The sequence below is a fragment of the Strigops habroptila genome, chromosome 5, assembly GCF_004027225.2.
Source record: "Strigops habroptila isolate Jane chromosome 5, bStrHab1.2.pri, whole genome shotgun sequence".
NCBI classification, from domain to species: domain Eukaryota; kingdom Metazoa; phylum Chordata; class Aves; order Psittaciformes; family Psittacidae; genus Strigops; species Strigops habroptila.
This window is the reverse complement of record NC_044281.2, coordinates 60589737-60613241: the sequence shown is the minus strand read 5'-3', so window position 1 is coordinate 60613241 and position 23505 is coordinate 60589737. Positions and strand designations below refer to the sequence as shown.

General features: G+C 44.7%; 1 protein-coding gene across 10 annotated transcripts in view; it reads right to left on the bottom strand.

Annotated features, from left to right (window-relative positions):
* Positions 1-23505, bottom strand: part of PDLIM1 (PDZ and LIM domain 1) — a 43013-nt gene that overhangs the window by 12731 nt on the left and 6777 nt on the right. For 2 of the 10 annotated variants that reach the window (XM_030487450.1, XM_030487453.1), the window contains exons 2-3: positions 18363-18514; positions 9088-9172 (exon numbers count right to left, since the gene is read on the bottom strand). In XM_030487450.1, the coding sequence (XP_030343310.1) occupies positions 9088-9172; positions 18363-18514 (237 nt within the window). Of the gene's footprint in view, positions 1-1064; positions 1257-9087; positions 9173-18362; positions 18515-18622; positions 20260-23505 lie in introns of those variants that run through there. The other 8 variants (XM_030487448.1, XM_030487449.1, XM_030487455.1 and 5 more) reach the window with 6 other exon arrangements.

Below are 23505 nucleotides of genomic sequence, written 5' to 3'. Positions count from 1 at the left end.
TTGTTTGATAGAGCTATAGTTACAGGATAAACACTCAATAAAAGCAAGTATGACTAAATTCCCCTACAGATTTTTCCTTAAACCACTTTTATGTCCCCTGATTTCCTTAGGCAGCTGGCTAACATTCCCAGACTGACAGATGGGAGTCATCTCACGTCATGGCACTCAAATGCTATGTACAGCACCAAGCACAGCACATAGGAGCCCTCAGAAAAGAGCAGTGTGGATCCAAATGCACTCATAAGTTACAAGTAATCTGAAATCAGTGAGCTAACTCAAGATGGGGGGTGGCGGGACTTCTCTCCCATGGCTTTCTGGCTGATGCTTATGGACGTCAGCCATGCAGCTTTCCCACACACCAAAGGAAGAAAGACCCTGGAGTAATTAGCTAATCTCCCTTTGTTGCAATCTCACTCAAAGCACATAATAGTGCTCATAAAAATAGTCTTTCCCATGGCAGAAACTGTGGATTTTAGCAAAAAAATTACTTCAGCCTGTATATCACACCGTGGGGAAAAGTATCAGTGATCTTTTATCAGCCTTAAATACACATGCTAGCCCACCATTTGGAGGCCACAAGTAGGAAAGGGGTTCAGAAGTGCACATAAATAACTGGTTTAATGAAAGACAGAGGCACAAGTTTTAGGCTAAAGGGGTTATACTCTTAGGTCAAACAGACTCAAAGTCGAAATCATGTCACAACCTATATTGCAGAAATGTTTAAGTATTAATCAAGAATTAGAAAAAGGGAAGTAATTTAGAGTGGTTTTTTTTTAATTCTGGTTTCCTAAGGAAGCAAGGCATCTCAATTACATACTCCACACATGCACATTAGAACATGCACGTGGGCATGTTCCCACCCTCACCAAGGACCTTTGAATCTGTCAGCCAAGCCCAAATCAGTTTGACAGTGATACAGGCCTCTAGGATGTTTAGGTTCCTACAAGTGTTATGAAAATAGACAGCTAGATGGAAGATTGAGACTGAAATCACATTAATGCCTTGACTCCAAGAGCTGCAAAACACGCTCAGGCACAGAATATACACAGGAGATTTTGGCTTACTTTTGGCCACCAGGTAGGTTTTCTTCTGTGTAATAATATCCAAGACCATAAATGAAGCTTTCAGAAGCGTCAGGACATCTGTAGTAGCTCTCATGTGGATAAAGTCCACTGATTATAAGGGAGTTTATAACAGGTTAAATAGAGATACTGGTGCTGAAGGTAGCGTCTGAAGATTAGATTAGATGATTAGAAAAATCCCATCTGGAAAACAGTGTAGAAGGTGTATAACCCAAGAGTCTATAGACAAGTATTACAAGAACAGTAAAATTATAAAGGGCATTTGGATGATACAAAGTCTCGAACACTTCCTGTCCTGCTGTTCTGCTCTTTCTGCTCGAGCTGTGAAAGAAATTTGCAAAGAACAAGTGCTTTCATGATCCCAAGATCAAAAGATAATGTGTTCTCACTGTCGAATGTATTTATCTAAGGATTTGCCAGAACTGCCAATACAGGCTCTGTGGTGTTGCATTAGTTCTGTTAAAGCCCCAGCTCCTGTAATCATGTGTTTATGTGAGAGTCTCTGACTTTGTACTGGAAAAAAATACCAGAAATGTGACACTCCCAAAAACCTGCCCACCAGAAAGCAAGTGAAAAATGTTAGTACAAACCCAGTGCATACTGCATTTGTATGCAGTTGAGATGCCTGGGGTTTGCAGCATCTCTGAGGCTATGGTGTTCCCAGGACCAACACAAAGAAAAGCAGGCAAGCAGCATTAAACAGCATCTCTGGCTGGACATGGACTGCAAGAGCAGTAAGCAATGGTCTGTTTGCAAAGAAAGAACTGGCAGTCAGACACATAGACATGATCTTAGCCAGTCAGAGCATGACCTACTCTTTCTTTGTCAATAGTAGAGAGGAGTGTGACTAATATTAGATCTTTTTGGAGACATCTTCAGTTGGAATCTGCAGGCAGATCCGGAAGCACTTGCCTCACCCTTCCTGCAAGCCATGGTGCTGCCTACCATGAGGCACAGAATGCACTGTAGAGGTGTGGCTCAATAAGTCATTGCTATTGTTGCTAAGCCTGTTGACAGGCTGCCTCAGTCCCCTGACGCCAGCCCTGTCTGCAGTGGGTTGCAGTCAGCAGTGGGCAGCAGTCAGCAGTGGGCAGGGGTAACGGCAGCAGTTATTTTGGTCTGAATAGAGGGTATGGAAGCTCGAAGCCTCCAGACAGCATACTCAAGAATAATATTTTACCAGTATAAACTGATACCATGATAGTTAAATCGCTTTGTCTGCACAGATGCCAGCCTTGCTCCCCTCCTTCCTTTGCAGAGGTATGTCTCCAGGGGGACTGGCAGAGTGGATAGCCCAAGCTAAAACGGATTAGCAACTGCAATTAGCAAACTTCTCTGCCAGGATGCTGCTTCTGAACTTAGAGAGATCTCGTCTTGCTTCACTTTGAAACGAAGCCATTCCTCCAACAGCCCCCTCCCTATCTGAAACTACCTCCTCCTCCACCAAACAAGCTCCAAGTGGCTTTGGAGCACAACCCTGTGTGCTCCCAAGTCCTGCAGGCACCAGCGCACATCCTGCCTCCCCCCTTCCCCCATCCCAGAGTAAAAGCTATTTCCCAATCCCAAAGGCAAACAAGGTATGTAGGACCTGAACTTCAGGTCAAATACGCAGGTGTTCTGCCAGATGAGTTTTCTGGGTGCCAGCTGTTAGTGGTAGGAGCCCTCTCTGATGGGCAGAGGGGGATGCTGCTGTGTGCTGCAGGCGCTGCACTGTGGCTCTTCCAGCTGGGTGCCAAGTGGCTTCCCTGCTATCACAGCCCTCCTAGCAGGGAGCTGCCAGCCACAGTACCGGGCTGCGGGGATGGGGAAAACATCCCTGTGCCGGGGCAGGAAGCTGATCAGCATTTCCTACTGCACCAGCTGCAGGCTGCGTCATGGGGAATTATCGGGGAAAACAATAGCCCCTTCCTCCTGCTCATGCCAGGCCATGCTCAGAGATGCTGAAGCCCAGCCTGTGAAATCCCCAAAGCTACGTCAGCCACCTCCTCCATGCCCGGGGCTAGGGTCGGGCAGCAGCTCACCGTGGCTGGCTCCTTCCTCCTCACCACGCGTGGACACCACCATGGGGCCTGCTCATCCTGGGAATCTGATAATGGGACTCCAGGGAAACTCCAGCTGTCAGCGAGGCAAATGGATAGGCAGACCAGGATGAGCTACCTCCATCAGCTGAGCTGCAGCACATCCCATGCATCAGAGGCATAAAGCCACCTGGATGCCTCCACGGCCCCAAGTGCCCTCGGGCAGGTTGGAGGCAGCATGGCGTGAGGGCGGGCTCTTGTGTTCCACCAACTGCGCGGTGATGTGGCCAATGCCATGCCGGCTGCACTGACCTCACCACCACCAGGAACAGGAAAACGCTGGAAGCTCTTCGTACTTGCTAAATAAACTAAACCAAGACATGAGGGTTGGGCAGCCTTTCCCCTAAGCAGGGTTTTCCTCTCCCCACAGCACAGCCTGAAGACAGCCGGCAGTACTGGGGGCTCAGAGGTGCTGGCTACTGCCCTGCTGCCACCGCACCCACAGTACCCTCACTCCCTTGCCTCCTCCTGCTCCCTCCCAGGTTCCTAGTCAGAGCCTGGAGGCTCAGGGCAGGCGATCCTGGATTGCACACCTCAAGAGCCACCCCAAGCGGAAACAAGATTAAACATTTCTCAGCATAAATGTTTATTCATCTCTAAGAAAACAGGCCCCTGACCAAACCTCAGCAAACTACAGCCTTCTGGTCCCACGAGCAGGGAAGAGTGGAGCCTGGCAGCCAAACCCCCTGGTCCCATCCTCACCCTTGCGAAGCCGCCTAGGGAGTGAAGGCCATGCTCGTGCCCAGCTGGGGGGTAGGCTGCTCGTGCCAAACATGCAGCAAGAGCTTGGAAGGGGAAGTCTGCACGGCAAACTCTACCCCATGCTATGTTTCATCGGCTGCGATCACAAGTATTCAGAAGTGCCTTTACTTTCACCTCTCCCACTGTTATGGTTTGGGGTTTTCAGCTATGGAAAGATCTTTTGCAATGCTTTGAAATATGATTAGAAATTAGGAAGGGTTTGGGGTCTTGTTATTGCAGGGGGGTAAAACAACAAGCTGGCTTCTCACATCCTCTCCCTCCACATCCCTGACACATTCCACATCCATATGGTAACGCCTTTTAACCAAAACCAGGTCACGATATGCCAGCATAATTCCCTTGTCTGAAATGCGATGTTGTTACTTTATATACCTATTGCTTAATGCTTTGCCCACACATGCATGGCCTTATCAAAGGCCAAGCCAGCCACACGCCCAGTTTCTATAGCCCCTGCCTTCTCTGTATCCAAGGAGACAAAATACACAAGATGGAAACAATGACATCACTCTGCAAGGACAAGGATGACATGGATGAGGACAGGACAGGCACTCAAGACGACTTGGGAAGAGAGAAGTGGCTGTCTGCCTCTGTCATCCCACAAATGCCCTGATTCACCCCCAGAGCTCCTCCAGCTGCATGTCTGGAGGTTATTTCTCATTTAAAACAAAACAAAACATCCTCATGTTTGAATGACCGTATCTTCTGTGGTTAGGAAGAACCAATCTATCCATTGCAAACCAAAAGTTTTCGATGACATTCTTGAGGGGTGACGTTACTATGTGCCTCACTGCAAACGGGGTATGTGGCCTTCAGGGAGCTGGAAAAGCTTTTTTGGAGACAGCCCTGATGCTGACCTCCCTCAAAGCTGGCCTCTCTCTGCTCATTCCCTGCATGAGCTCACTCAGCTCAGAGACCTAGACCCCACTGATCTCACTGTCCTACAAATACAGGGAGGCGAAAAAAAAGACGACAAACCTTTTCCCAGAGAGCCTAGGTCTGACAAGACACGGCACAGTCTGAGGGATAGAGTTTTATTGTTTAACTGACCAAGGGCAATACAGCCACATACACCAGCATATGGGTCCTAAGCTTAATTCCTGGCCCAGGGTCACCCCAGGGCATGGCTGAGTCTGAAAGTTACGCTAGTCTCTGGTCAGTGTCATAAGCATTAAAATTACCTTAGTCATCACATAACTTGTTCTCTCCTGCTGTGATCACTTTTCTCAAGAAACATTAAACAGAAGGGAGAGGTAGACATGTTATTTTAATCTTTACCACTGCGGTGAGGAAAGGATGGGAAAATGGCACTGAGTGATCGCCCTTAGGATCTGGGTGAGAAGTGCAAGTGAAATAATTGAGTAAATATACTAAGCCGACTCTGTCATTTCCTTTCCCTAATGTTGCCATGGTCACTCCCAAAACAAAGCTGGCTCAGCCGCTGAGCCATCATCACCAACAGGCTGCTGCACCTTTTGATGAAATGTGATTTTGTCATCACTTTTGCCTCAGTTTAAATGAATTTCAGAAGATAAAGATAATAGAAATGAAATAATAATAAGGCTGTAACTCTTTCATGGGCAAAGGTCAGCTTAGACAATGAAGTCAGTCTTAGGATTCAGGACTTGGGGGAATGCACAGGAGGTTAGAGAATGTCTTTTTCTTTTCCAAAGGTGCCTAAAAGTATCTTGAACTTGCATTCCAAGTAAGGGAAAATACTTACACAGGATGACACAGCACTTCACCAAGTATCAGCCGCCAAAAGGATTACAGCAATAAACAAGTAGTCTATTTCAAATGGGGTAAAAAAAGATGTGTAAGCAGTGATCTTAAAATATGTAGCTAGTCATCTAGTTCTTGAGACAAACGGGAAAATAACTTCTTTTGCAAGACCTTTTCCAAAGATCTAGTTATTTAAGTGCACCAACAAAATGTGAAGAGGAAAGTAAAGTAGACAAGTGTGAGAAATTTCAGTTAAGATATTGAAGGTAGGAAAGGCAACATCAAACTCACTAAGAAAGGTGGAAGCTTATTTGAATAACTGCAGTCTAATGTCTTCAAAGAGCTTAAAGCTTTTTTTTTTTTTTCCTTTGAGCCTGAATTAAGTCTATTCACACGTATTTCTGCATGCAAAGGGCTGTGTGAAAAAAGTGAGATATCAGAGGACCTTGGATCAGGACTTAAATGAACCACTTGGACTCCGTATGTCCTGTTTTCTTTGCTAAGTGAATTAATAAGTGTTCTGCGCAAGACAGTATATTTGCCAAAGAAAGCAAATATACTGTTTTCACTGGTGAGCAAATTAAAAAAACCTGAACAGCTCAGCGCTGCCTTAGAAGATTCAGCTCTACTCACAACTTCAACCAATCCTGTTGGAAAAGTGAGATCAGCATCTTTGTGGTAAAATTCATAGCAGTTTGCCATTTGGTATATATATGCACAGCATCTGCTGCACTCTGCTGCTGCTGATTTGAAGCAAGCCTGGCTGAAATCCCTGGTGATGCTGCAAAGACATAGACCCAGAGTGACTCAGCCAATGCTTGCCACAGCTCTGGCAGCAGTCGGCATGCTCCATTGACTTCATGCTCCACGCAGACAGATCTCACCACAAACCTTACTTGCTGCAGTCAGCTACTGAAAAAGTAAGCAGGTCTGTATTAAAAAAACAAACAAACAAACAAACAAAACCAAAAAAACAAAAAAAAACCAACCCAAACAAAAACCACCAACACGACCTTAAAACTTGATGGTGTTCATGGCACCTTTCTTTGGCACAGTGGACTAGCATCATCAGGCCCTGTGAAACAGCAAGAGTAAATGGGAGCTTGTGGTTTGGTGACATCACACATCTTCCCTCTCGCAGCTGAATTCCTCTGAGTATGCAGCAGGCAAAACCTTTTAAAGGAAAGCTCCATGCTCTGAACAATAGCAAGCCCTACTCACTTAGGTAACTGCAAATGACTTAATTGGCTTCATTTTAGGGAGGGGAATAAGAAAGGCAAGATTTCTGTGAGAGTTTGAATGTTACTTTTATAGCAGAAAATGACTCTTCTATCAGCCATCACAAGAGTCAAAGCCTAATTTTTGGGCAACAGTTTATTCCTAGTATAGGATTAAGACAACTGTGACTGCTCAGAGATAAATTTGTAACAGGAATCTCTCCACAGTCAATTTCTCACTAAATTCTCCTGCTGAAGTCAGTTACAGGTTGGTATCAACAAATTCAGTTGTGCCACACTTACAAATTGGCAGCATAGGGGTATCTATATATCTGTGTCCAGACCTAGAACCAGCATTAGGACTAAGGTTAGGATTTAGGAGGGAATGTGCTCCACCACCAGGCTTATTGCTGAATCCTGCACAGTCTGACCTTCATAATGCCCTTTACTTGGATTCTTAGAAAGCAGGGCATGACTTGGAAGTCAAAGACTAGAGTTAAGGTTAGTCCCTCTCACCCTTGTTTCTTACTGATTGCAGCAGGCTCCCTGAAACACTCGAGGGCTGACTCACATACAAACACTCCACCTGCAGGGCAGCTTACTAAAAGAAAGCTATTGATTAGAGTTAAAACTGCCATAGGAAATGAGTTTAAGAGGTGGCATTAGTTAATTAAAATAGCCTATGTTTAGTACTTGACCAGCAGTGAGCATCTATCCAGTGACCCAGGCTGGACTTGGGGGAAGAGGGTGGTGGTGGTGCAGCTAGTGACAGGGAAGCTGCAGCAGGAGGTTTCTTGCTGAAGTTAACTAAGTTTAGTGAGCTACATTAAACTCCTGTTTGGCATGTATAGTGCCCTATGTCTAATTCAGGGGTATTTAACTAAATTCTGTTTAATGGCTGGGTTAGGGACTTGGTTTCTAGGATCAGGTCTCCTGCTGCATTAAACAATAGCCCTCTGCAGCCTTGCAGCAAAACCTCAGTGCAGGCTCTGTCCCACTCCTTTAGGAAGAGATAGCTTCCAAATCCTAACGTTTGCAGCAGAACATCTCCAGAGTTAGGGCAGCAGAATACATAGACCAGATCTCAGCTTGACAGTGTCACAGACACTGTCACATGATCCCAGCCCAAACTAAGTTCAAACGGCTCAATCTCACACTGTGCCTTGACCGAGTTATGAAATACCTGAAGAACACCACACTGCATTCTTGAGCCAAGCAACACACAGCCCAACATGAAACAGAACAGGGACAGATCCCAGGCCAAGGTATGGACAGGGTATTGCTGCAAATGTGCTACTTTTAGTTCAGGTCTTTTCCAACCTGAATAGACTTATTAGTGTTTACTTAATCAAAGAGTCAAACTAGTTTTATCTCTACTGATTTTGATAGAAAGACTCACATGGGATGTGTGCTAGGGCCAGAATCCATGCCACTGCCCAAGTGAAAATCCGGAGAAATGCCACTGATTTTAGCGTAGTATTGTAGTGTATTATATTATTTATGTATAATATATATTATTATATTTAGTGTAGTATTGTAGATTTTTGCAGTGTAATCCTCTAAATCTGGCCCAGGCTAGATTTAGCCCTTACACAGGTCTCTTACTATAATATTTACTTGACAGAGGCAGCAGACCAGTGAAATAAGGCTGTCAACAGGTTACAAAACCCACCTCCTAGACAGAGGCTGCAAGATCTGCCACACAGATAAAACTGTAAAAGGCTGATGTATTTCTCTTCCACTTTCTCCACAGCCAGACTGCTAATAAGAGCCTACTAAGTAAGAGGAAAAAAACCCCGACAAACCAACAAAAAAACCCAGCAACAGAAAACACTGTGTGAATCATTTTCCTCCCCTCTCAAGACCTTTCTTATCTATGAAAATCATCAGGCTTAGCAACAATAGCAATGACTTACTGAGCCACACCTCTACAGCGCACCTCTGTGCCCCATGGTAGGTGTGAGCACGCAGACAGCAGGAGACGATGCCTCTTATAAGGCATCTGACTAGCTCTCCACAGCAGCAGACTCCTCACCATGAGGGAGGGAGTCTGCCTCTCAAGGTTTCTGAGAGCCATGTGACTTCCAGGAGGTATGGGGCATGGTGCTACCCCCAAGGCGACCAGTGGAGTGACACATGCTCAGCTCCTTGGAGTATCAGGCCACAAACCACCCCAAAGTTGGACAGGAGTAAGCAGGAAGAAGAGCACCCAGTTATTCCATTACTTACCTGTGGCTGAGAGGCCAGATTCATCTTATAAGGATGCGTCTTTCCCTCCTCATTTACAAGTGGTGACCAGATTTTTGACTCCGTTCTGCAACACACAAATTTTGAATAATCTGTTTTCATCAGTGAGCATCATTATTGTTACTAAAAGACCTAAAGTTCATCAGTTTCCCAAACATCTCCCCAGTCTTTTGTATATAACACTATCCACATCAGGAGGAATCTAGACAGCCTCATTTTAGGCATGTAACTTGGATGACTTAGTTATATTGTACAAGGTCCTTGGAGAAAGACAGGATCTCAGCAGTGACTGTCCTGGCTTATCCTTTGGGACTTCACTGGCAACACATCAAGCATGGGCTCCAACCCAGGCAGCAGAGTTGGGGGTTACCCAACAGCAGAAGCTGTTGGGTAACAGATGCACATCCTTTAATTAAATGGGACAATTCAGGTTACTGCGTGCTTCAGCTTTTATAGATAGCTGGGAAGAGAAACTGACTATACAGCTAACATTTTGTTCTTGAAGTTGGGCTGCCCTGGATAACCTAGAAATATCTTTTGTTTGGGTCTCTGGAATTTTCTTCTTATTTATACAGCAGTATCCATGCTAAACAAAGAGGCTTTTGGGAATTGTGGGGAGGAAAAAAACCAAACCCCTAATAACTGAGATGACATAATGTGTCAGAGAAAGTCTACATAACCTTTACTGGTCTGTGGTCTGACCCAGTCACTCACAGCAGCCTGAAACACAGATCAAGATCTATGACCAAAACTAACCGCTTTTACCATCATAATTTTGTAGTTTTGCTATGTCTCTAAGAGCAACAAACAAGTGGTGAGGAAGAAGAAGAGTGCTTCGATCTGCTTGAGATACTTTGCGGGAAACATATATTACGAACATTTGTCAGCAGTACATAAAGTAGTTGATATCTCGGACTAAACTAAAAGTGCTACTTTTCCCGAACTTTTTCATAGTAGGGAACGAGTGGCTGCAGTATTGCTGAATGAAAACTGTAGTTCAGTGCTAAACATTGCACAATGCAACAACCAGATGGCTGATAAACTTTTAGGATGAGTTTTGAAAACCACGTCCTGTTTTGACAGGAGCCCTTTGTGGAATCTGCAACTGCAGATAGATGTACTTCCCAGGTATTTGTGGGTGCAGGGCCAGCTACAATTTAAGCACTTTGCAAAACAGGAATGCTTCCACTGAGAATTAGATTGATAACTGGAAAAAAAAAAAAAAACTTTAAACAGAAAAGGCTTATAAAACTGACAAGGATGGAGAAATAGGCTACAGAGCTACCAATGATAAATTCAGTCTGATCTATACCATTCTTCTAGATGCCCTCCAATATCAGGACATTTTTTAAACAGCCCAAACTTAACTGTGATGCACATGTATATCCCAGACATTTGCTGTATAAATAGTATTTTAACACTTACAGAGGGCAGCTCAAAGGGAGGTGACAGGAGTCTGCATTCTCACTCAGGGAAGAGGAGAAATTTTATTGACCTGCTATTGCCTCTATTGCACTCTGGACTTTACATGGAAGAAATCTGAATTAAGTTTGCTGTGCTGCATGTCCTTTCACAGGAAAGTACAAAGACACAGGTCACACCAGATAGCCTTTACAAGCATTCAGGTACAGCAAACCTTTGATTCCAGGATATTGCATCTTGCAGGATCAGCCACAGTGCTGATACATGAGAACCTATGTCAGCCAAATCCTGACATCTGGCAAGCTATGGCACACACAGACTAACAAATATGAATGTAACAGCTGCATGTGATCAGATCTATGCCAATCTGATCATTATCTTGTCTCAACAGCTGCTGTTACTGAACGCACAACATACCCCAGATGAGTATAAAACAACCAATCCCTCCTTGCTTCCGGCAACCCATGCTTTAAGCAATTTTACCCAGATTATGGCTATTGACCCTGACAGTCACAGCCATATCTAGGATAGAGGTTTTTGCGCTTGAAGATTGTATTTGCGGAGCAGAGCAGCCTGTTGACCAATGCAAAGCCTTACTCCTTGAAAGTGTTTTGAAATCATGTGTGACCAAGTTTCATCTTCTCTGGAAAAACAAGGAACACACCAAAGTATATGGAAATCAAATACCCTGCCAGCCAGGCTGCAAGCAACTGGACATTGGCTGCTTCATCAAGAGATGAAAGAGCAGGTCACAGAGCATTAAACACTTCAGCTGATTTCTGGCATGAGGCATCCATGTGCCAGTTCTCATTAGCAGTGATCTAAGTAATTCTGAGGTAGCATTTTCTTTTACAGCAGCTTAATATTATCAGATATCAGAAGCACCAAAAAGCCTTAATCAGACTGGAAATTCAAGCTCAGAGCAGGCCAATGTATGAATACAGAGTGGAGACTTCTCCTCAGGCACTTGCTTTCATCCCACTGCCCCCCAGTCAGTGCGTCTGAGGTGATAGCACACTGGTCTCCAGCACAGTGGAGGCACTTACAGCCAACTACTGCAGCCAGTGGGTTTTGGTGGATTTTTTACCAGACTTTTCTCCCTTATTTATTAGCAAAGCGAAAGCTCAAGTTTGTTTCCCAGCCTGCTGCCATTCTGATCTGTCACTGGATATAAATGGAAGCAGCAAGGTCACTCCAGGCTTTACTTTTAATCCAGTTTAAAAGTTATCCAAACAGAAAGGTTAAATAGCCCGTGTGGTTGTCCCTCTAAGGCTGGAAGGATAAAGCTTCCCTTTGTCTTCACAACAGCTGTAGCAAAGCCCTTCAGCCACTCTCAGCAGCCCATTTATGGCCCCAGTGAAGCCAGAGACAGCTTTGCTTCCCTGCCTTTATCTAGCCTTGAAAAGGTGCGTGCCCCATTCCACCACACCGCCAGTGGAGCGCATGGTCTGCAGGTCATCAGTAGAACCACTATGGTCCCAGCTCTCAGCAAGGGTTTTCTGGCTCTGTTCCTGGTGTCAGTGCTTGCACTTTTACTGAAACATGGGAGAAGAAAGAAAAACAGCACCTAAAACTTCACCTTTGTCCCACTGCTAGCCTGGGACTTTCTGAAAGGCTGGTAAGTGTGGGCACATGGCACAGACAGTAGGGCAGATTCATTAGACTCCTCATGTTTGTATCTTATCTACATTTTTTCATATCTTATTTATATGAAACAGGGAACAGGCATTAGAGTACATAGCTCAAACCCAGCCTTCGCAATGGTGCCTTAGTTCACAGCAGGCTTCTATGGGTAGGACTGCAGTGGCTTTCTGGAGGATTTTTTCCCTAATTTGGGAGAGAAGACCCCCAGCCACAAAACCACCTCCATGCTTGCTGTACCCCTGCCACAGAGCATGGCCATGCTAGCAGGGCTATCAGACCTGCCTCTGGTCCACCAGTGGTGGGGCTGGATGTCCAACAACCTACTGTGGAATCCCACCCTGTCTTTGGTGAAAGCCCCACAGACTCCCACTTAAATTGATGAATATTTATAATATGGTTTCTAATGTGTATTCTTTCAAATGAGACTCCAGCAGAGAGCACCATTTAAACAGTGCAGAAAGAAAATAAAAAAAAACATGACACAAACAAGCCTGGAAACAAGTGCCAAGCAAATTAATTGCAGGCACTTTGTCATGTTTGCAGTTTACATTTCCATGCCGTTTCCTTACTACAGGAGAGAGAGCAACCAAGACAGGGCCAGGGAATGAGCCATGCATTTGCTGTTTCATCCAGGCAGAAACCAAGACCGAAGATTAGAAGGGAATTTCTCTGATTCTAGTTTGGATGGGGAGGTACTGGTAGGAAGGGGAGGAAGGAAACTGCATGCAAGTCAAGGCAGGAATCTGGAGAGGTATTTACAAAATACAACATTTTTCAAGAACCTTGGCTTGAACACGGTGTAATATAAACATTACAAGAGCCTAGATTTTGCTATCAATGCTTTGCGTGCAAAGCTGTGCCATAGCTTCAAGGGAAAACTCAGAGCTGGAAAATGAGGGTCTATTTCTGTGTGCCAGGAACTGTGTAAGTTCCACGAAGAAAAAAAGTCACATTTACATTCCCATTTCAAATACTGGGATGGACATGACTAAGATAGCAAAGTATAAACATGTACAGATTGAAAACTTCCTTGTACAACACAAAGTTTTCTAGTTGAGAAAAGGAGGAAAGACCTAAAGAATTCCTGTTTGAACCCTCCCCAGAGTTTTTAGACAGGCATTTTAATAATGTTTAAAAACTAGCTATAAGAGCTCTCAGGCTACCAGGAAGGTACCTTTTAATTAGACTTTTAGCTGAAACAGCTGCAAAGTACATGCCCTTGAATTTAAACATGAGCAGTCACTTTTAGCAACCATCCATTAATGGAATTATTCTCTTTGGCAAACAAAACTGTACTCCAGCGGCATGCAGCCTATTGCCAGTTCAAACAGCAATGCTAGTCACAACTTCCTAGAGACAAGAGGCCCCAAATTCACTCCTTCACACATGGCCCTCTGCTCCTTGCATTTCAGGTGTCTCTTCACACAACTACTAAAACCAAAAGGGCAACTCCGGCTACACAGAAGAAGCAACAGAAGTTTATCATAAGCAGTTTCATTACAGAGCTATGAAGGATAAAACACACCCGAGTGCTCAAACTCACACTGTTCTTCCGCTAGCCAGCTACAGAGTTAACTAACTACTTTTGCCTCACCTAAGAGGCTGTAAAACACAACAAATGGCAAGCTTCACTTGCCAGAATGACTTTGAACTTGCTAATCCTTAGTAAAAGCTGCCAGCATGCACCGAGGAGGGCTGGGAGCACCACACCAGCCATGGAGAAGTGAGCTGCCACAGAAGGCCAGGCCATCTGCATGCCCTAATATAGCTGCAAGCAGAGCATCAGCTCTTCCCAGGGCCAGAGGAATTATTAGTAAGATGACAGAGCTGGAAAACTTTTCTTGGCAGGGAAGCAAAAAGCAAACCTAAATGAGTTGATGGATTCCACCAACTTCCTAGAACACAAATTCGAGTTTATTGTGGCTTTGTGCAACTAGTACCCACAGCCAAAACCTGCAAACATGTGGAGCAAGCAAGAGTGCAAACTGAACCTCCCGAATAAAATGCAATTGACACTGCACAGATGCTCTCTTCTTCTTCATAAGCATCTACACATGATCCTTTCTGACAATGCATTTAACATGTACTGGTAGCAGATCTGACTTCCCCGATCCTAGCACTTTTCAAAAAACAAATACGTAACTTCATTCCTTGGCATCACTTTCAGCAAAGTAACAGACTGTTTCGCAAACAAAAATGGTGCATTAATATATTATATGCTGGCAGCAGAGCTGCAGAAAAGCAGCTTGAAAATTGAAGAAAAGGACATTAGAAGCAGAACAAAAGATTACAAGTTTGCAATTCCTTTTCACAAATATTCTTCTCTTATTACCACCCCAAACCTGCCTCCAGACATAGAGGTAAGGACAGAGTCACTGTAGGAATACTTCGTTCTGTTTTGCTGGGGGAGAAAAAAACCAACCAAACAAAAAACATACCACCAAACCCCCCCCACCACCACCAAAAACTCCAAACCGACCACTGCACCTTTGAGTTGCTCAGGGCTGCACATTTCCACCACCCATTTGGTGACTAAAGCCAGAGGCAAAAGGCCATTTGTTTTAGAAATAATTTTCACCTGTGCTGCAGTGAATATTTGTCTGCTTTTGTACATCTGCAGCTACAAGTACACAGATGTGTATGTCAAATTCATCATGAACATTACCACTGACATTGGTGATGCCTGGATCTTTTGGTTATCAAGTGAATTTTGTGGAAGGAGAATTGTGCTTCCTGAGCTTTCCCTTCTTTGCTCTTCATCAGAGCAAGTGTCCTTTCCAAAATACACCAAGTTTCCATCGGAAGTTGATAGCTTTCTCCAGTCTGTTGGACAGGTCTTGCTGCTTACCCCCATTAAAGGAAAATCAGAGGTAAGCTTGGAAGGGGTGCAGCCTAGGGGGAGGCTTTGCTTGACCTTAGCATGTTACACTGACATTTACACTCCCTAACTGGGGTGGGGTGTGGGGTGGGGGTGGGGTGTGGAGGGAAGAAGGAGAAGAAGAGCAGCTCTTCTCAAAAACACAAAATCCAAAACTTTGTTTTTCCTGTGAATGGGAGAGGCTCAAAAATTTGCCTGTGAAATTTCTCAGTTTATCAACCAGGTGCTTTTGAGTTGACTGAAGCACGCTGTCTACAGTAGGTCAGTCTTTCTCCATGTACCATACAAAACCACAGTGCTGAGCTTGAATTTACACCGCTGAAGATAATAACGGAACCTATACTTTGATTTCCTGGGGAACTACTAAAAGCACTCTCTAGCCTTAAACAAAAAGCAAAATGAATGAACAAACACAGGCTCAGAAAAGAGCAGTGAGCTGCTACACATGTTAAGTTCAGCAGGAATTTGGTGTACGCGCCAACATTGTTGAATACCCACTTTTGAGGCTGAAAACCGACCCTTCCAACTCTGTTCACACATCAAACAGTAAAGCACCTGGCAGTCCTGCTTAGAAAAGCATATTCAGAGAAAGCAATTTGTGGCTCGGTTTTAAATCCTAGGCAATTAACAGATTTGCACCTTTGGGTGAAAAAGCAGACCAGGCATGTTTTCTTCAGCTAGTAATTTGATCCATTTTTAATGGTGACATGTGTTACGACTAGATTTCCTGCCTACAATCTGATCTGAAATATTTTTGGACCGTTACCATCGTTAAGGAAAATACCAAAACAGGAAACATTGGAATGCTGTTGATATTCACAATCAAGTACACACTGCGAACAGCATTTCCTGTACCAGAAGTATTTAAGTCCTTTCAATTTTCTACATTTACACTTCTCTTAAATAATCATCAGTACAGCCAAACATGAAGACATCTTAACCACTTGGTTTCCATTAGAAGATAAAAGAGGGTTGCATATTTGCAGAACAAACATATATAAACTTTACTTTGGTCCACAGAAGGAGCACAAGAGACAAGCATAGCGCAATACTTCCCTAAAATTCTCCCAGCCTCCAGCCACTTGTAGCTAAAGGCTTTCTGCAGCAGATATACCGCAGATCAGCAGTCCTTGCCAGCACAGCTATTTGGTACAACTGATTGAACTAACAAGCTACAACTGCACAGCATGGAGACCAGACCCAAGAGCTGGTGATGTTGAAGTACTACACTTTCATTTTCATACTCAGCCAAATACTTACAGAGCTACTTTGAGAAAAAACTTCCAGCTCTGAACTGACTGTATTGTCAGCCTTCCTCACTAACTGTATGGTCAAACCTTACTGACAGAGTTTGGCGCACCAAGGTTCAGGAAAGCCCAAGCCATATCACTTGACCAAGTGGGCACTTCACATTTTCTGAAGTGCCTTCCACCCTTTCCACCTCTGTAGCTTCCCTTCTTCGCAGAGAGGGGCTGACCACCGACCCAGTCAGCTTTCCTCACCCATTTTCCGTACCCTAAGCTGAACAAGAAGACAAAGCATGGGTTCCAACTGTTTTAAAATGCCTTCTCTGTCACCCCTCTAGGCCTCTTATCAAGATCTTCCATTTTAAGGTCTTGGCCCTAGACTGCAAAGTAAAGGTCTCCAGCCTCAGCAGCAAGGACAGAGACATAAAATTCTGACAACTGAGTCCAGCTGCATTTGGGACAACACAGTTACAGGGGGCCACAAAGAGACAGCTGGGTGCTAAGGATAAATTATTCTCAACAGAGCACAACCAGGAAAGACCACGTGATACACGCTATTGTCTTTTGGCATTGAAGAAGAGTCTTCTCCTCCAAGAAAGCCTCCTGCTGTATCATATTCTGAAATCAAACACATCTCTAGCAGCTATCAAGAACCCAAAGAGTAAGAAATTCTTCCCTAAGCAGAAATTTACTCCCAAGAAGAAGGACGACCAAAGACTTAGAGTCCCCTAGAATCATATAAAATGGATTTTATATACAGCAGTGAGTAGCAATATCAAACCCTGAACTGGATAAGTAGTCAGATCAATGCTTTCACATCTTTGCGGTCTTGACACCCCTTGTCCCTTTTGTCAGCAGTACTCATCAATCAGCACAGCAGCAGAAGCATCCAACACACACTCATACTACCTCATTGAAAGGGGGCCTTGAAAAAGAGTTGGGCTCTGCTAAATCAAAGTCCCTGCATGGTTTTACACAGCTGCACATCCAGATAGAAATCTCTCCCTGGGCAGCTTCCACACCCAAAGCCCATGAAAAGTGCATGGGGTAGCTATAAAGTTAACGACTTTGTAATTAACATTAGCAAACACATTTTACAGACTCAATAGTCTGTAAGAGTGAGCTTGCCCACAGGCTGAAAGAGCCCTAGCCTCCCCTCCTCTCCCCCAGCCAGAGCCACATGGCACTGGTTTGCTAAGTCAAGCAGCCGGATATTACAGAGAGGAAAAGGAGCACTCCTTTGCAGGAGGATTAAAGGCTGCCAAGTCAGAGGCCATTATGAGAACCTCTGGAGCTAACAGACTGCTGCAATGCTCGCCACCCATTCACACTGCCAGCACTGTGCTCCCTTCTTCCCTCTGTGAATTCCCTCAATTAATTATCAGGCTTTTTTTGGCCAAGACCCATCTCTTCTTCCTGAACTGGGAAATGCCTGCTGAACTCCTGGCATTGTAATTGCTATGGTAAAAGACTTCTGTTTATCACGGAAAAGCCCTGAACAACTAAACCACTGTCATGCTTTTGCACTCCTGAAAGCACTTCCCTTGCATCTGCCATGCTGCTGATGGACGATCACTCTGGGGGGAAGGCAGGCACAGGAAAAACTCACTCCAGAGCAACTAGAAATGCCACGCTGCATCTACCATGTGACTTTGACAAGTGCTGGGACCCAAGGCTACAATTCAAACCAAGCAGAAGGATAAATCCCCAGCACCCTTGAAAAAACCCAGGTTCCAGTTCTTTATGAGTGAATTTTTCACAAGACCCACCTTTGCTGTCAGAAGCAACAGAATAGTCTGCCAGACCCTGCCACAAATTATCAGCCAATTTCTCATTGTGGGAAAATTGCTTTCATAAGGTCAAAGTGCAGCAAATGCATGCTGCATTAGGACTAAAGGCTGAAATGGAGTTCCCTCTTGCTATACAGTGCCTGACCAGACAAAGCACTAAGAGGTCAAATTAAACAAACCAGCCAGAGGTCTTTTGTCAAACCAAAACATAGCTACTGCTCACCCTGCATCCCTCTGTCCCTCCCTCTCCCCATCCCTCCTCGCTCAGTGATGTACCTGCTGACTGTCAGAGTTAGTTCATCTGTGCAACCCTTGATTTTGTTCTGCGCCTCAAGGTGTGTCATGTTATCTGTGTTCACTCCATCAATGGCTATGATCTGGTCTCCTATACACAAGTTGGCTACCGCAGCTTTGCTACCTGGAGTCACCTAGGAGAAAACAAAAAGAGTGATTGGACTTTCCAGGGAGAGGTTTCCATAGAAACATTGAAAAAAACCCCAAACAGTTGGAGCACTCGGGGCTACTCTCACTGGTACCTGAAAGCAAAGAGGTGAAATTCATGGAAGCAAATTCTCAGCAGAAATCTATCTGGGTCCCTTAGATACTCCTCAGTATTAGTCAGGGGCAGGATACTGTTTTTGCACCACAGACAGAAGTCTGGGGAGGGGACAGCAAGAAAATAACAAAAATTGTATTTTCACTTAAGTCAGTTTTCTTTGAGCTAGAGAGTGAGACTGTACAGAAAGCAATTGTTCTTCGCTGGACAGAGAAGTGCTCTCCAAAACAGAAGGTGCTGAGGACAGCCAGGAAGTTGGAGCATCTAAGAATGGAAGTGACAAAAAAAGAGTATCAGAGTCATTGCATTACAATCAATGCCAATCACAAACACCTCCATCTGCAACATGATCTCATTTGTTTCTGTCCCTGGGAGAAAGGTTTGAGGTCAAGATTTTGGATCGCCTCTTTAGTTGTAACGAACTGGTTTTGCTAAGAACAGCTGCAACAGACACTCACTGATTTCAGTGAGATCAATCCCAAAGCAGTGCTTGATCTAACAAGCAGACTGGAAGGGAGAAAGGCATCAGAAACTTCATCTTTAAGCCACAATCTGAAAAGTTTCTGAAAAAGTAGAAGCATCATCCCCAGCCTGCCAGGCTGACCACAGCTCACTTTGATACATTCTGCCGTATTACATCTGCCTTTCCTCTAGACGTGTGGTGCTTGGCTTCCCAGTTATACCACTGCACTGCTACAGAGTTGCTGCGATCTACTTGAGAAATCACTGATAGGAAGGAGCTCGGAGTCACCTCACTGAGATCCCAAGCAGAAGACACTAAGTAGCAATGCCATCAGTATGATACTCCTTAAGAAAAAGAAGGTCTCAGCTGAAACTTGGCATTTTCAAGCAAATCAACTAAATGGCTCATTCGTTTTTCCTACCTCTTTTAAAGAGGTGTCCTCTTAACAACTGAGACCTCTTTGGGCCAAAATTATTGCCTGGGGAGAGGGTGAAGAATGTCACATTTGTTTGTGACTTTTCAAACACTACATAAGATTTTGTGCAGTTTTAATGATTTTGTGGAAGAAGCATAATGATTACTGTGGGCTCTCATCAATTATTTAATAGGCAGAGGAAATTAGAAGGGTGGGCTGCTCTCAGACACAAGCACAGATTAAAACATGCCTCGCAGGTGAGACATACCTGATTTATGAGTTGGTTGCAACTTACATTCATTCTATGCATTCATGCTAGGTTTCAGCATGCTGGAAAGCAGCTAAGCAAACCCAGCAGAGCTGTCAAGACATAAACATTGTTCACAAGATTTAGAGATTCCTAATGTAGGATTGGATGGCAAATCATTACCCCCAGGGAAACATTCATGTGCTGGAGGTGAAACACATTAGCTGCAATCACTGCTTTCCCTGGGCCAAAACTGAGGCTGTTCAGCACATCGCCTCACAGCTGTAGTGGGATATTTTCCCTAACCAGAGGGAAGATCACAAAATGCTTTTCTTTATTTCACCTCTCCACTAAGACAGTATTTCATGGAAACGGGAAGGACATAGATGTGTATCACAGATGTCCAAGGTTAGCCAAGGTGCTCAACATTTACCCAAAGACCATCAGATGGGTCAGCCAAATACCTGCTCACCACTTTTAATGCTTCCAAGCAGAATACAAGCTGACAGAGGAAGTGCTAATGAAAAGACCAGACAAGCCACCAGATGGATATAGAAAATCTGCTTTAAATGTGAAGATCATAATCTCCCAAGCTGCAGCCTGCAGCTGACTGGTGACCTACTAAGACCACTGAGTGCAGCTTGCTGCCACTCCACTGGATGCATTGCTTTGAGAACCCCTTCATGTAAACCTTGTGACAGGGACAGCTAGCAGCCATGAAGAAATCTTAAGCACTGGAAGTCACGCATATTCACACCAGATTTGGAAGCTGTCATTTTAGAAACCATGAGACAGATCCTAAAGATATCTCTACACCTGAGGGAACCTGCAGGAGATGTATTGTGCATCACTTGGCCTTAACCAGGATTCTTAGTGCCTTTATTTCGTCCACTACCAAAGGAGGGAGAGCAGCACACTACTCATTTCTGATCAGACAAGACTGACAAAGGGTCAAGAGTAAGTGTGGATTAACATCGCCGCTGAAACACTGGCGGAGGCTCAGCCATATAGCTTGCATTTGAAAACTGGCAATCTACACAATGTGACAGGCTGCTGGAAATGATCCTTGACCACAAGGAGCAGCTGAGCCAGATCAGTCAGGGACACTAAATACTGAAGCCTCTTGAAGAAATCCCCAAGAGCAACCGGGATAAGCGACTGGCATTCACAGTAATATCTCAAGCCAGTGCTTGTGGTGTCACATTCCCCTCCTGTGTCCACTTCAGAGGAATTTGAAATGTAAGTGCTATTCTCTATCAGGTAAGAGCCACTGGTAGCACAAGGGCAATTACATCCACTCAGGTACCATACAAACCTCTCCCCTGAGGGGAAGCTACAAGGATGCACAGTAATGAAAAAGATAAGTGAATCTGCCAAAAGGAAACATGCTTTAAAATCCAGTTTCTTCAGTTCTGGAAATAACTTGCCCTAAAATGCAACCATCCACAAACTACTCCCCTATAACATTCAGCTTGTACTCCCTGCCAGGATTGCTCTGAGCAAACATGTCTGCACAAGGGCACGGTACCACAGGGAACACATCCCCCATCCTTTTAGGATGATTTATAGCTACTAATAACATTCCCTTCCCCCCTCGCAGTAGGTCTGGGCTTATCTCAGTGCTGTCAACACTCGTTTGAGGTCTGCTCACCTACCAGTTAAGCCAGGAAAGGAAAAACATTTCTGTTACTAAGTGAAGAGCAGAGAGCTGCCGCTGAGAAGGCCTTTTCCTGCTTTTATCTTTGTCCCATCCCTCCCTGGCCATGGTGAGCAGCAGGGGCAGGTGTGTGGCTGGGGAGGGAAGGCAGAGGTGCTCAGAGCACTAACAACTACCAGCCAGCTTACACAACCCAACTGAAAGGACTCCAAAAACGAGCAAAAGCTTCAGGCTCACAGGCATCCAGTAAATGTTGCACTGCCTGAAACAGCTTTGGTCCTGCTCTCTTCTCTGATGACTTAAAGCTTTGCACCAGCCTCTCTCCTTTGAGCAGACAGAGCTGCACCGCTGCATGGGCAGGTGAGGAGGGCTGAAAAGACACTGCGAGGAACAAAACCTGCAAATACAACTTTGCACAAGTTGAGTCTCATGCAAAGGCATAGTCTCTGGAGTCCTTCAAAAGAGCTCCCTGACTAGCTTGGGCTTCCCCCACTGTGGTCAAGCAGGCTTTGACAGAAGGGACATGGGCAGCATCACAGGGCCCCAGGAGACCCCAGCTACAGGGACACTATCTGGTGAATAAAGCTCTGCACACCTTGTAACGTCATGCCCAAGGACTTCCTTTGGAAAGGAGCCATGTCCTACCTTGTGGGAACTGCTGCCAGGCAATTGTGTAACACTTTGCCATTAGGTCATTTCACTGTTCGAACACACAATGCTGGGACAGGCTGAGCAACACTACTTCATACTGTCCTTGAGGTCACCAGAGTCTGCCTATGGTGATGCTGTTTGGCTGGTGTCTCTGTGTAAGAAACCTGGGCTACCACAAATCTAGATACTTAAAACCAAACATATCAAACTAGGTCCCTGATACCAGCTCAGACACATTTGCCAGCATGTGGAAGAAACAAATAATCTCTATAATCCCTGGGCTTGATTGTGTACTCCTTACTCATGCAGAGCTCAGTGTGGTAGATTACAGTTTAGACCAGTTACAGGCTTGAATGTGTTTTTTTTTAAAGAGGACTTACAGATTCAGGTCGGTATGGATAGAAGAAAAACGTACATTATTTTCTTATACTACAAAGTGAAGCTTTGTGTTCATGTGCACACACACAAAGAGATTGATATAGATATATAAAGCTCTGTAATTATAAACCAGATAGAAATTTATTAGCTCCCCTCACCTTCACTGCACACACACTTTGGGCTCTACCTTGCCAACACCACTGGGACTTTGCAAAGTTCACATTTCTGTCTACTAGGTGGTTTGTCTGCTATTGTCCTCTTACACAGGCAGCAAACAAAGGACTCTGCTATGACATGTCGAGTCTTCAGCTAGTCTTTGGGCAAGTGCATTTACAATAGAAAAGGAAATACTTCGATTTAGTGGAGGGAATGAGACATATTTGGCTGCTTACCCAGCTCCCAAGCCCTCTTTATAGAAGTTCTGTCTGTCCCAGAGCTAGCCAAACACAATTATGTTTTATATTTGATGCAATTACCTCCATACATGCTACCTAACATGATTTGCAGTCCCTGGACAGGGATATACAGTGCCTTTTTTCTTATTGCAGGCGAGGATCTGAGGAATCACTGGGTATGTTAAGGGAAGCTGCTGCCCACAGCAAATGAGAGCGAGAAAGGGTGGGAAGCATTTCTATGAAAAGCAGCATAACACAGCTCCATATGAGTCAACATAGACGGGTGGGTCTAGAATTCATTCAATTCTTTCTGGCATTCTCCCCCCATCGATTCAGGCACACTACTTGCTCACTTCATCAGCCCTTCAGTTTCTCACAGATCCTACAGCCGCCGGCACCACCCATCACTCCACACCTATACACACATAGCAAGAAGTGGTGAAGAGATAAGAAATGAGAAAATTAACATCAGCCAAGACAAAGATCTTGATAAAAAGCACCTATCTGAGCTTGCGAGGAAAACCCAGCTGTGTCTTCACGGGACAGAACAGACATGCAGCAACATACTTCTAAGGCCGCCAGCGACTACTAGACAACTCTGACATGCAGCCTAATCCTCCCCACCCACACACACTGCTCTTTTACCATAAGTAATGT